General features: G+C 38.2%; 1 protein-coding gene across 4 annotated transcripts in view; it reads right to left on the reverse strand.

Annotated features, from left to right (window-relative positions):
- Positions 1-353: 353 nt before the first annotated feature.
- The window catches only part of FTO (FTO alpha-ketoglutarate dependent dioxygenase), a 227,629-nt gene continuing 214,682 nt past the window's right edge, over positions 354-13,300 (reverse strand). For all 4 annotated transcript variants that reach the window (XM_042821625.1, XM_042821624.1, XM_042821628.1 and 1 more), the window contains exon 9: positions 354-7,047. In XM_042821625.1, coding sequence (XP_042677559.1) covers positions 6,906-7,047 — 142 coding nt within the window. In that variant the 3' untranslated portion in view covers positions 354-6,905. The remainder of the gene's footprint in view (positions 7,048-13,300) is intronic.

Raw genomic sequence — 13,300 nt, forward strand, 5'->3', positions numbered from 1 at the left:
GATGAGAATACCTATGGCAACTGACTTGGACTTGCAGAAGAGTTCAGATAGAGGGAGATGCCCCACTGAAGAGCAGGCTCAGTGTACCTGTGAGTTTGCTGCTTTGAAGAAGCTTACCTCCCACTACTCATCATATAGGAATCTTACATAAAATTAATTTGCTCATGCACCTCAATATTGTGAAAAGTACACTTCTCTTAGTCCTTCTTCTTCCACTCACTGCAACAGTGAAGAACTGATGATAACAGCTATCACACTCTGGAGGTCAAACGACAGACAGCAGATTCTTTAAGTAATTTATTTTACAGAAATGAGTAAAGTAGCAAATATATAATACAAACTTAAATATCACTCTATGTTTCTCAGTGTTAGATAAATAGTCTTTAATACAAATCAGATGTAGCAATACCAAATAAGCAAAATGAGCAAAAACATCCAAATAAATTGGCTGGAAAATAAATGCATTTGAATGAATGCTATCTGATACTTACTTTATATGCTTTCTTGCTTTAAAGCCACGTCAGTTTAACAAAGAACAGAACTTGCTAATAACAGTACTGTTAATAATGAAACAAATGGGAAAAAAAGGGCACTGGTAGGCAGAGGGGAAAGAACAGCAATGAAATGATCGTGGAATGCTTTGATAATGTTTGAGTAATAAATTACTGGGATGTTCATCAAAATAACTAGGGAAGCAGTGCTCTCAGTAAAGTACTACCAGACTACAAAATAAGTACCAGACAAAAAGTGCTAACAGGTGCATAACAAGCATTCCAGCATGTTCCAGCAATGCATCTTCACCTTGATAAATAGCACCCAAATACCCACAGGGGATTTTCTTAAGAGTTTCCTAGCACAGCAGCTCTATCACCTTGGGGGCTACCATTGAGCATATTTAAAACACAGCTAAAAGAGTGCGCGTTGTACTTTAATATTCTTGCATATTCTCCATGGAATAACTTAATAGTTCCAGTAAAATTCACATTTTCCCACTGAGAGCTCGGGGACTTGGAATGCAACTAAAAGATTCACTCAAAAGTTTAATCAAGTATTAGGAAGCCTGAAAGATCTCTGTTACACGAGATGGATTATCACATGCTATGCCATTAAATAATACGTTAAATGTTGTATGAGGGAGAAGGATTCCAGCTCCGCTTTCAAATGTATCTTTGGAGAAAAATAGTTCTATGAGAGCATCCTTAAGCTGTAAGTGGAGCTGATTAACTGGAAGTAACTGAGACATGCCAGCAATGAGGTATTTTGCACACTCTGCTCCAGCACTAGCGCTCAGAACATGGCCACACATTTGACTTCTACCTCAGTTTCTCTGTGCAAAGCATCCTGAGATATTAACATCACAAATCACTAAAATATATATCTGTAATTAGCTGTTATTTTTTCCAGTGAAACTTTTGAGCAAAGTACGTTGGTAAATGTCTTCCCATTCCATTTGCATCCTTGATGGATGCAAGGAAAGGAAACAAATGAAGAGGCGTTTCTGAGAACATAAAGATTATTTCAGTGTGTTCACTTTTTCCTCTTTTACACAGATATTGATGTTCCACAAGAAACCAAGCTTCTCAGCACTTGTCGATAGTAAAAAGCCTTAGTTAATATGCTCAGTTTCAAAGTTGTTACTACTCAGAGACAGAAATAAACGAATACTGTATTAAAAACAATCATCCCAGCCCTTTAATGATTGGGTAGTTTAGCTTTGAATGCAGTTCAGCCTAATAGAGGTTTTAATGGCTTTTGACAGATTGTTCCACTGATCAAGGGCCATGTATGAAAATAACTGCCTACCAAGCCCTGATTTGATTTTAAGAAAAGAAAACTGAAGGTTAATGGTAAACAGAAGTTGATTGTTCACATGTTCAATGAAATAACTCTATCTGACCTGTTCTTAGAACCGGTGAAATAAAGGATAATGGGAATCCTATACACCTGACTTTTTACTTTAGCCTCTAATCAAGGAGACTAATCAGACCAAGATGTGTTGGCATGAAAGCAAGTATTTGGTGATATAGAGGGGGAGGAGAGCAACTTTTTGTCCAAATTCAGCACTGTAAAACCAATAGGGTATTAGAGGATGTAGACTGTAGACTAGTATGTCCTGTTCTATCATTTGAATTGAGCGCTATCACCAAAGCAATGAGGAGATGAAGCATAATTTTCATGTCATATGTGAAATACTCACTGCCAAACATCTGCATTTTAATGTGTTCATTTTATCAGTGATCAGATGGCTTTTATTTCACATATTGTTCAGCCAATTCTGCAGCTTAAGTACAGTCTTTTTGCAAATGCATACATTATCTTCTCTTGTTCAATGAATACCCCAGGTTAAGGTGAATAGGAAAGATGAATGCAGATTGTGACGCCTAGTAACATTAACGGTGATGAGTTTGAGTTTGTACTAGAAAGACAAGTTGCTATTGAGGATTGCCTCTGCTCTGGTAGTAGAGTGAAGTGATCAGTGCAGAGCTGAGCTTTTTGACCTGCTGTGGGGAGTGCAGTGGCCTTTAAGGGGAAAAGGAACTTTCCTGCAGACAGTGCTCTGTTTGTCTGGCCCTTCCCTATGGCAGCTCACCAGCCCAACGGGGCAATGCGGATGATGAGTTCCAACAACTCAAATCTCAACAGAAACAGATTCGTGGAGGCACTCAATCCACAGAGGTATGGTAGGCCAGAGGTGTGCTAGCATAGATATGGAGGCTAAGCTTGTTCCTGCAGTATACAAGTGCTCTTCCAAACTCTGTAACCTTGGCAGAAGAAGGTAGTGGTCAGCTCCTGCCGAAGAGATGTGGACCAGCTGCTGGGGCATGAGGAGGGTTAAGGACTGAACATTAACTGTGCATCAGGTGGTAACAATCAAGGGAGAGGTCATGGCCTGCACTGTACAAGTTACTGCTGGATGATTCCCATATGAGTTAATAAAGTTTTCTTCTTGTGAATGCACATCCCTTGCATCTCATTTCTCTTCTCCTTCTCTCATCCCATCTTTACCATCAGCTAGTTTAATCTCTGATACATCAACCCAAAGTCCACTGTGTGTCACAGGACTAGTGGACCTGCACTACACCAACCAATAAAGGAGCAGTGTCCACTGTTAACACACTATAATATTTTAGTATCTTTTGTGTTAGATTTTTGTATTAATTTCTCTTTTTTTGCTGCATTATGGTACTGGAATTCCTTAGCCTGTCCCATAGCAATTAAAAGTCTAACATGACTTTCAAGTACGTCTTGCTAAGTAAATCTACTTCATTATCTGTGAAACTGAAGACTGCATCTGAATGAGAGTGAGACAACTGATTTGAGTATTTATTATGCTACAAGTTACCTATCCTTGGCAGTTTCTGTTTGGTGAGTACCTGTGGCATTATTTGCATTTTAGATAATCAGGATCTTCTGTAAAGTTCTGAGCATAAGCATAAGGTCTTTAAAATTTAGTGCACTGGGATTCAATTTTTTATTTACTTAACCTTTTAACAACAAGAAAGGACCTACAAGATAAAATATTTTCATATGCAGAGATATGAATGAAGCATTATTAAAACATTTCTAATTTACATGGCATAACACAGCAGTTTTCTATCAAATACTTATAAATGGCCTTTACCTTTCATCCCCCACATTACAGAAACAATAGAAGATCTTTATTTTCTGCCAACATTTTCTTTTTACAAGTGCAAAACCAACTCTATCACATTTTTAAAGAAATCCTTTGCCTTGAGCATTTCATTTGTATTGGTTCCATGTTTAGTCAGTAGCTTTTGTAAAATTGATGAATACTGTTTAAAGGCAAGTGCAGACAGGCAAACTGATCTGTATCTTCTGTAACCCATTTTGCCTGAGTTGCGTGTGCAAGTGAACTATTTCTCCTTAATTCTTTCATGGCTGATGAAAAGTACATGTACACAAAGCCATGAACTTTCCCGTTTTAAAAGAACAGCTGAACTAATGTTAGAAGCTAACTTATGCTCTCACCTCTTCCCTGAAACAAACTGTCCTTGGTCCTTGTGCATCTAGAGCATCCAGACTTGGTAACCAGTTGCTATACACAGAGCATCCATTAGAGGCTGTGCGTTTCGGCTCATCCAAAGCCATAATGCATTACCTAGTGCTGGAATACAAGTGGACTGCTGAAGTATCACTGCAACATGAACTATATTACTATTACTTGTATAAAATAAAGAAAACTTCAAAGTATTTCTCTGCTTCTAGTATGTATCTCAAGCATAGCAACAATTCGTGCTTGGTCTTTCAGTTTTCTTTTACAGATATTTACCTTTAACCACGTTCTTCTCTTGGGACACCCTTTGGCATTCCTATATGCTTCAAACAGTTCCATCAACATTACCCATGTCTTTGCCATCAACTCTTGTGGGCTTTGGAGAGATGAAACCTCCTTATACTTCTGCCTTTCAACTGAATTCAATCATGTTTTACTGATTCATATGATGTGAGACTTGAATGTAACACAGAGCTTTAATTCTTTTTAACCACTTGATTATTGGTATTTTGCCAGTGAATCTTAGGTCTCATCCATTCCAGAATTTTTCAGTTTTCTGTCATTGCCACCCTTGGCTTAAATGAATGCTATTTAACTGGACTAAGGCTAGAACTAGTTTAGCTAATTCACTAGCTTTAATCCTCAGCATAGACAAAACCTAGAATCACGTAGTTTTAAACACTGTGTTATTGCTGCCAGCACTCTCCCAGTACAAGAAAATAAAACAGTGTTGTTTCACTGCTGCTGGAAATAATTATTTGCCAATGATTTTTTAATAGCTTCCACTTCAGCAACAACATTGCTGTGCCTTCTCTACCCTTTATAGATGTCAGATTCATTTCAGTACTGTGATCCCCGTGGTTTCTAGCTTAATTAAACACAAAATAATCATGAAGTAACAGCATAAACAAACAAACAATCCCCTCAAACCCTGTGTTAACAGTGTTACATCATTAGCTCATTTGATTTCATCTTTCTCATTTCCAAAGTAGTATTTGTTTCTGTGAGAACTGCCTTTTCCTTAAGCAGAATTGCCACATCCTCATCTTTTTCTCTAGCTTTTCTCTAGGTGATTTCCAAAGCAAACACTATTTAGTGTGGCATTCATCCAAATATATGCTATCTGCCCACTACTAAAGCCAGCTCTACCTAGTGTAGGAAAGAAAAACCATGCCCATAACAGAGTATTTCAAAATTTTAAGAAATTTGTTGAGTGCAAGACAACAGATAAATGTACAGATCAAGGTTATAATGTAATTAAATCTAATTTAAATAATTTATTCTTCAAAGAGTTTATTTCCTTCTACAAGCTGGCTAACAGCTTTAGCAGAAGGCAGGGAACACAACAAAAATGCTTGATCCAGGTCTTCATACTTTTGCTGGCATAGCTATGTTAGAGGTGCTAAGATGTACAACTTCTAGTTGATATAACTGTCCTGGCAAAAGCTGGTAGGTGTGGACAGACTTTTATACCACTAAAACTGAATTTTTGCTGGCACAGCTTCCTTAGCTGCAGGGAGGTCTGGCATATGTTATACTGTGAAATGTACAGTTTTCTGCAGTACAAGCCCCATCCACACGCAGAACACTTTGCCAATAGAGTATACTGGTATGCTTTGGGTAAGCCTGGCCCCAACAGTGATTTTAAGCAGAAGATTAACACAGGAGGCATTTTCTGTTTCTTGGTGGCAATGTCAAGTCCTGAGTCTCACTGTTTGTTTGTTTTGTTTTTCTATAGAGGTAGTATAGACTGAATGCTGTTTTACTGTAATATAATTTCTAGCTGTTTTTATACAAGGGAAAAGGCATACACAGCTCAAGTCAGAAGAGCAACTTATCCAAATGAAAAATCTCTCTCTCATTCAGGACATCATCCAACACAGCATTGTTCTTTTTATAGTATGTTATTACAAACTAGATCACAAACAGCTTCATTTCTCATAGGCTTCTGGTTTTGTTCTCATGGATAGATCAACACAGATGTTGCAATGCCTGGTGTCATACAAACTAAAACTATTTTGTCAGGGGATCTGACCCAAAATTGGAAACCCCACGTCCACTGGCCCTGGACAATAGACTGGGAAAGCTGGGGTCAGAAAAGAACTATCAGTAGGTAGAACTTACGTAAAGTTTAGGAACTGAATTCTGAGTTCCAGGAAACTGAGGCCATGTAGATACAACCTTGGAAGTCTCTCCCTGACTTAAGCCCTATGGTCAGGTGTAAAGGACAGATCATACCATTCTTCTAAAAGAATTATAGATGTAATTGTGCATCAGTTAGAGCACGACTGTACCAATAGGATCTTCCAATTTGCCTAAAAGACAATCTGCAAGCTGTCCTGCTGCAGTAGTACTATGAACTCCTTGGGCTGAACCTGAAAGCACTGTCCTTCAAAGGTGCATGTACCCATCAGGTTCCAGGCAGGAGGTTTCTAGTTTGGAAAGCTTTTTTAAAACTTACCTACCAGGACAAGTGCTGCCAGCTGTTCTCAGTAATATCATTATTAGCATGTAAAAATGTGCAGTGCTGAGACTAGCAGGCAAGTCTAACTTGCCCCAAATCTAGACAGTTAAGATGCATGGCAGGGGAACCTGTGGAAACACAGCTATCCATGGGCTACACTGTCAATGGAAATTAGAGTGGAAGAGGAAAGTCCTGAAGTTGGTGTTCCAGACTTCAGATGTTAAAAGCTGCTTCTTTCTATAGATTTTGTACCCAGTCTGTTTAGTTGTGACTCAGGAACTAAGATGGAAACTGATAAAATTTGCATTGAAGAAGAAAACAACAAATGACCAAGGAACATTAAAACAGAAAAGATGAAAGCAGAAAAAAAAACTTCAAATGTTGAGTATTATTAATTCTAGGCTGGAAGGTGTCCCAATATCCCACCTACTGAACAAGATTTTGTAGATGGACAATAACTTCTTCAAGATCAAATGGCAGAGGCATGTTGCTTTCTTCATTTGTCCAGAAGGGATGGCATTCTGGCTTCTGCTCTTCTGGCAAGCTCTCTGCTGGTTCTGACTGGCATCTGAAACAGAAGGTAAGCAGAAGAACGACTTAAGTAAAGCTAGAGCAAGAAACTGAATACTCAGCAAGGATATGCTTGTGCAGTAACTTAAAGAGAGTGATGAAAAGGAAAAAAGCGCATCTTCTGACCAAATGGGTTGTTCATTTACAGTGAAGTTCTTTTCTGTTGTAGGCTTTGTATTTTCTATAGGGATTTCTCAAAAAGCCAATCACAGAAAACTCAGTTAGTGCACCTTTACATGGTAAATTATTTTTTCATTATCTCGGCTGTTATTTAAAGCATGTGATTAAACCATTATCAGATTTGAATGTTTGCCGGTTTCCAATGTATTACTAGATTATTGAGAAAGATTAAACTGAATTTACTGCATTAAGGTCAGGGGGGATAGATTAAACAATATTAAAGAAGCCGGACTAGCTTTGTAGATTCTGGAGATTTACAAGTGTATCAACCTGCTTAGCTCTGAAAAAGGCAATATAAAAAGAGAAAATTCTATAAAGATAAATGGAAATGGAGGTTAATAACAACTTCCAATGATGAATAGGTGGGCAAAACTTCAATAAAATTAAATTAAGAGGTTAGCTTATGTTAGTCCCCTGAGAAAATGTTTAAATCACAGTGTTTTTTATTAAATGGATTATTCATCAATACTAGTGAAGTCTAATTATAATATTCAGCTGAACTGCAGTCTGCAGAAGAAAGTTTTCGAAGTGGCAACCAATACATCTCTTGAGACTAGGCTGTAATACAATATGTCACCACAAAAAATCGTCACATTTCAATAAGGATTTCTCCTCCTCCGTTTTCCCATTCCCTCGAATGATCTACATGCAGATCATTCATTAGTTAACATTTATAGCAGGACAGGACAAAGAAAAATGCTATGCATTGTTAGAATTTCTGTCTGGACTGCAGGTCGACATAGTTCTTCAAATGTAAAGAAACAAATTGTAAACTTTCATCTTGCACAAGGCATTTAAAAAAAATCATGTTTTATAAAATATTGTTGTGACGATTTAAAAGTTGTTTTAAACATACACATGCATCTTCCATCTCTGTACAATCAACTCTGAAAGTATTGACACATGCAACTTCCTTGTCTACACCATCAGCCTTCTCGAAGTGACTGTTTCCAAATGGAAGATGTCTTCTTCTCTTGGGAATTATTAATGGCAGTGTAATGCCCATGAGAAAACATACTTCAGCTTTACACCCATGTTGGTGTGTGGTTAATTGCTGCACCAGCATCCTGGGCACTCAATCCATCGTACATTACACTACAAGGACAGTATTAACACATAACATTCCAATATATCTTCAGCTCTCCACATCAGCCCCTGATAATAGCATCTGTTAACATGCACTAAGTACTATTATGTAGCACATCACTTCATAAATAATAAGATTAGCCGACCTCAGGGCCCTGGGAAGAGTAATGTGTTTAAATGTTCTCATTATTTATTTAAAACAAGAATTAAAGGAACAGAAGCTACTTGTGACAATCCTCTTAGCATAAATATTAAACTGTTTGCATTGATAAGCTGCACTGTACAGAATAACAGAGGATTTGTTTTGCAGGCTGCTTTGTAATAGTTGTTAGAGCAAATGCAGTTTAGTGTACGAGTTTTGAGAGGTACTTAACTGATTGTGCCATCATGTTCAGAAGACATTTCCCAAATTATATAAAGAAAGAGGAGAAAATTAATATGCAGGGAAAGCTGAAACTAATTGCAGCACAACTCTGTGAAGCTTTTAAAATCTTGCTTTATTTTCTGTCTTGGCACACAATAATACGCTCAATTTGCTGGGTAGTATAAGATATTCGAGTCTAAGCATTTCAATCTAAGAGTGGATAAATTAGCCATGTACAGATTATTGCAGATGACAAATCAAGAAGCTCAGCTGGTAAATACTGCAGGCATATTACGTGGTCTGCAAAACTCCATTTATAATAATAAACATTCTCTCACTGTCTGCTATTAACAAAAGGATTTTCACTGAGAGGAAAAGCGCACCGCCTCCTGGCTTCTTCACCATTTAGACCCCTTTTTCCTTTTTTACCTTCAGCACTTTTTTTTATCCCTTGCTCTCTCTCACAAACTGCTTGTTCCTCACTTTTGGGTTTTGGACATTTGTGTCTCTGTAAATGTGCCAGAAGTCACCAATGATGCTGGACAGGGCAGCCCGTGAGCAACCGTTTCCTGCACAAGTCTGATGACAAACATATCAGTGTACTGCAGCACTATGAGAAACGGGAACAGTGCCTTCACGCTCCAAGTTCTGCAAACCACAGCTCCTCTGAAGTATTTCTATTGCTTTGCTTTACATCACTAGCAAGAACAGCAGGGAGTGTGACCTGTTTTTACCAAACATGCAATCCCTGTGCACTTATGAGCCACTGGAGTTAATGCCACTGCAGGTTGCCTGTGCTTATGGGTGCAGGGCCGGCTCCTGATGACCTGGCATGGCACTATCAGTCCACCACAAGCCTGAGTGCACTCCTCCAGGTACATGCTGATCCTCTAGCTCAGAGTTATGATGCAAGAACTGTCCAGATTAATATATTACTATTGATTTTAATAAATTTCTCCACGACTGTGGGAAAAATTGTTCCCACGATGCTCTTTAGTTTGTATCAGAGTTAAGGACCTTAAGAGTCTGCAGAAGGATAACAAAATTTTCAGCCAAAGCAGAGCAATCAAAGGCACTTGAAATTTCAACACTGCAATTATCAAAGCATGGTGGTAGTGGGAAAACAATAAGATTGAAAATATTATACATAAATTCAAACATTATATATTAATTAAAAACAGGCTGAGTTGTTAATAAAGTCAAACCTCTAAAAGAGAGTAAATTTAATGTCTGAATATTGTCTGAACGAAGTGTGTTAAGAGTGAAAATACCACATGCTCTGAAATATGGAAGAAAAGTACTGATGCCAAAATTAAGGGGCCTCATTCAAAGCTCACTTGCAGCAGCAGAAGGAAACAACTACCTGGATTTACTTTAGAGCAATTTAGCTCCAACACCTTGATAACACAGGTTTACCAGCACAGAAAAGGATCACTCGTATACCTGAAGATGTACAGAATGCACAAAGCTCCACGGTCCCTGCTTTCTTGCTAAACCAAACAAAACTGGTGCCAGTTTCAAGTTAAAAAGCCTGTACTGAAGGAGCAATGGGCTATTGCCATGCACATTCTCCCCACTCTGCCATGTATACTGCTCACTCTTATTTACCAATAGGAGCATGTAGATAAAAGTCATGGCAAACTCTCGTGTGACAGTGCACGGCTCCTTCCCTCGGAAGGTGGCTGGTTTCACCACAGCAGGTGTACATTCACTGGAACACAGTCGCTTGGTTCTGGTCCCTTGGGCTGCACTGACATTTTGATGATCAGGGTGTCAGCTACATTAGAGGACAGTGATCACAATGCTGAAATTAACCAAGCTAGCTAAAGTGTGTGTTAATTATGAGTATGCAAGCAGTCAATAAGAGGTTAATGCAAAAGTCAAAGGATAAATTTATTTCAGTATTGCATCACTCTACCGACTAAACGACTAACATTATGCTTTGTTTTTAATCAATAGATTTTACAGTAATGCGTGAGCCATTGATTTGAAAAACATTCTTTCTAACATCTAAGTTTTGCAACTATTTAGTATCAAGTATCAATATACTTAAAACACTCTTCTTTCACAGCAGCTACTTTTTGGCTTCAGGGGCAGGAACAGGAAAGCATGCAGCGAGAAAGAGGCCTTGGTTTCTGCTGGTGTGTGATTAATGCAAATAAGAGTTATTACCTAAGAACTTTAAATAAAGTACTGTGAATTAGAGTCCTGGATTCCACTGCACTGTTTGCTCCGCAGGAGTGTAGTCAAATCAGATCAATAGGGGTCAATCTGTGGCTCAGATTGCAGAGGCATGTTAAGTAAGAGATGATCCGAACAGTCTCATTTCCTAGATGGTACTAATTCAGTTACAAAGGAGACCACGTGGAACCTTACAAGGTAAGTCAAAGAATGTAGGCCTGTTCATCTTCCCTGTGCACTGGTATGGTCAGAAAGGGAGGAATATGTGCCATGCACGTGCAGAAACACGCATTCTCCCATACACGCTTACTCCATTGTTTCTGAAGCTGCTGTTGCTATGTTTTATATTTGTTTTCTTCCTCCCTATTCTTGCTAGAAATAGGCGTTACTGAACTGTAATTCCAAATTCCAAAATATTAAAAAAACAAAGATGGCCCAGGTTAAAAACAGATCACTCCACTAAGACAAACATTAATTGTACACTAACACTGTCTAAAGTGGTACAACAATTATGCAAATGTGTTGATTTTGAATCATGATTTTTTTGTTTAATAGTGGATCTCATTCACCTGTATGGAAAATTCCCTTGAGTCAAAGTTGAAACTGCAGCACGAACAAGACCTCAATTGAATGGCATTGTATCAGCTAGTAAAATGTGCACCCAGCAGATGGGATGTCCTGTAACTTCAAAGTTGTCACAGAGGAAAAAGCAATATTCCGGTTTATCAAGCTGAATGTTTCAGTAAAGAATGGAGAAGGTCAAACTGATGCTGTATACATATATTCTCCTTCACCTTTGGACGTGGACAGGATATTGAAGTAAAGTCTCTAAATAGGATTGAAAAAGTCACCCCTGTTATTTGAAGAACTGGATTTCCATTTATCTTCATGAAAAATTAAAAGGTGGAAGGACAAATGTCACCCATGGTGAAATGGAATGGGGGGATAAATCCAAAAGGCAGCTGCTTTCCAGGTGGATGCCCATTACAGCATTAGCAATTTCAGAAACCACAATATGCCTTAGTATTTTGTTCTGTTTCAGGCACTTATCTAGTCACAGTAGCTAGTGACAAGTGAAAATTTCCAACTGCTGATTTAGGTTTAAGGCCACCAGGTAGTCCGTTGAGAACAATTTTACACCTAGATCCATTTGTCAGCATGTCCCTTACATACCAGGGGTGAGGAATGGGGAATTTTGCTGGCTGACCAGCTAGGAGAGCTGACCTCTAAGGTCAGAGGGGCAAGTGAAGCCTCTTTTCTCCTTCCTGCCTGTATGGAAGAATATGGTGGTCAAAAATTGAGGGTGATTACACATGGGAGCAAAATGCATGTTAGCCTTTATGGCAGTGGTACCCTGATTCCAGTATCCATCAACTGTGTCACAAGGAGAGCACTGCTGGACTCCCTCGTACATGAGATCTACATAGGAAATTAAACCACAGTTTAAAAATGTTGATAACTTGACTTCCAGTTTGGCTTAGAGGAAATAGCTTGTACAAAATGAGTATTTCATTTGGAGCATCACCATAAATGAAGGTTGTGTGGAAAATGTGGGCCAGTTAATACACTAGCATGACACAGGGTTGACCTGGAATAATTTCTGATTTCTTTCAACTCATTAAACCATAATCACACCAATAGCTTACAAATCTTCCATTTGCTATTAAAGTTAATTTTTCATAATTTATACCCTAAAAGCTTTTTACTGAAAAAAATGAAAGATGGAAAGCACATAAGTATTTTGAAATTCAACAGTATGAAAGATATTTTCTTCATATGGATGGAAATGCTCTCTCTTTATCACCAAGAAAGTTCTCTCTTTTCTTGCCAAAACTGGAATTTAACTGAAAGTTACTGAGTTCAATCTAAACTTTAAACCAAAGATTTCATTTGCTTTTTTAATTAACCAATCAGAAAGCCATAAACCGTGGCAGAGAGTATTTCTTTCAGTTGTTCCATGCTTGTTGTACTGTGACTGTGCACAACTAAAACCTTTTCAGGTTTAATTTGTCTTTTAAGAACAGAACAAATGACATCAATATTTGACTTTGCACAGCAGATTTCAGAAGTACTGGTCCCAAACAGGCAGTGAAATGAAGTGGCCAGATGGAAAGAGCACAGTGCTTAACTCTTTTGAACATCAAATCCCCAGTGTGTTCCCAAATAGTCTGTCCCATTCACATTAAGCCACTCCTGATTTTCTTTCACATGCTGTAACTACTCCCGAGCCCAATCATAAACAATTCCTGGCTGAGAATAGGAACTGCATTTATAGAACAGACAAAATTGATAAAATGACTTCTTTTTTCCAGAAATGGAGACAAAAATACCTGATTTGGGAAGGGATGGAGGCACATCCTGTTGAATTTTAATCCATGGAAAAACTGTTTTTATATACATACATACATATATATGTGTATATATATATATATTTAAAATC

The sequence above is a fragment of the Centrocercus urophasianus genome, unplaced genomic scaffold (genome assembly GCF_019232065.1).
Source record: "Centrocercus urophasianus isolate 14NV4802_14NV808 unplaced genomic scaffold, USGS_Curo_1.0 seq_2, whole genome shotgun sequence".
NCBI lineage: Eukaryota > Metazoa > Chordata > Aves > Galliformes > Phasianidae > Centrocercus > Centrocercus urophasianus.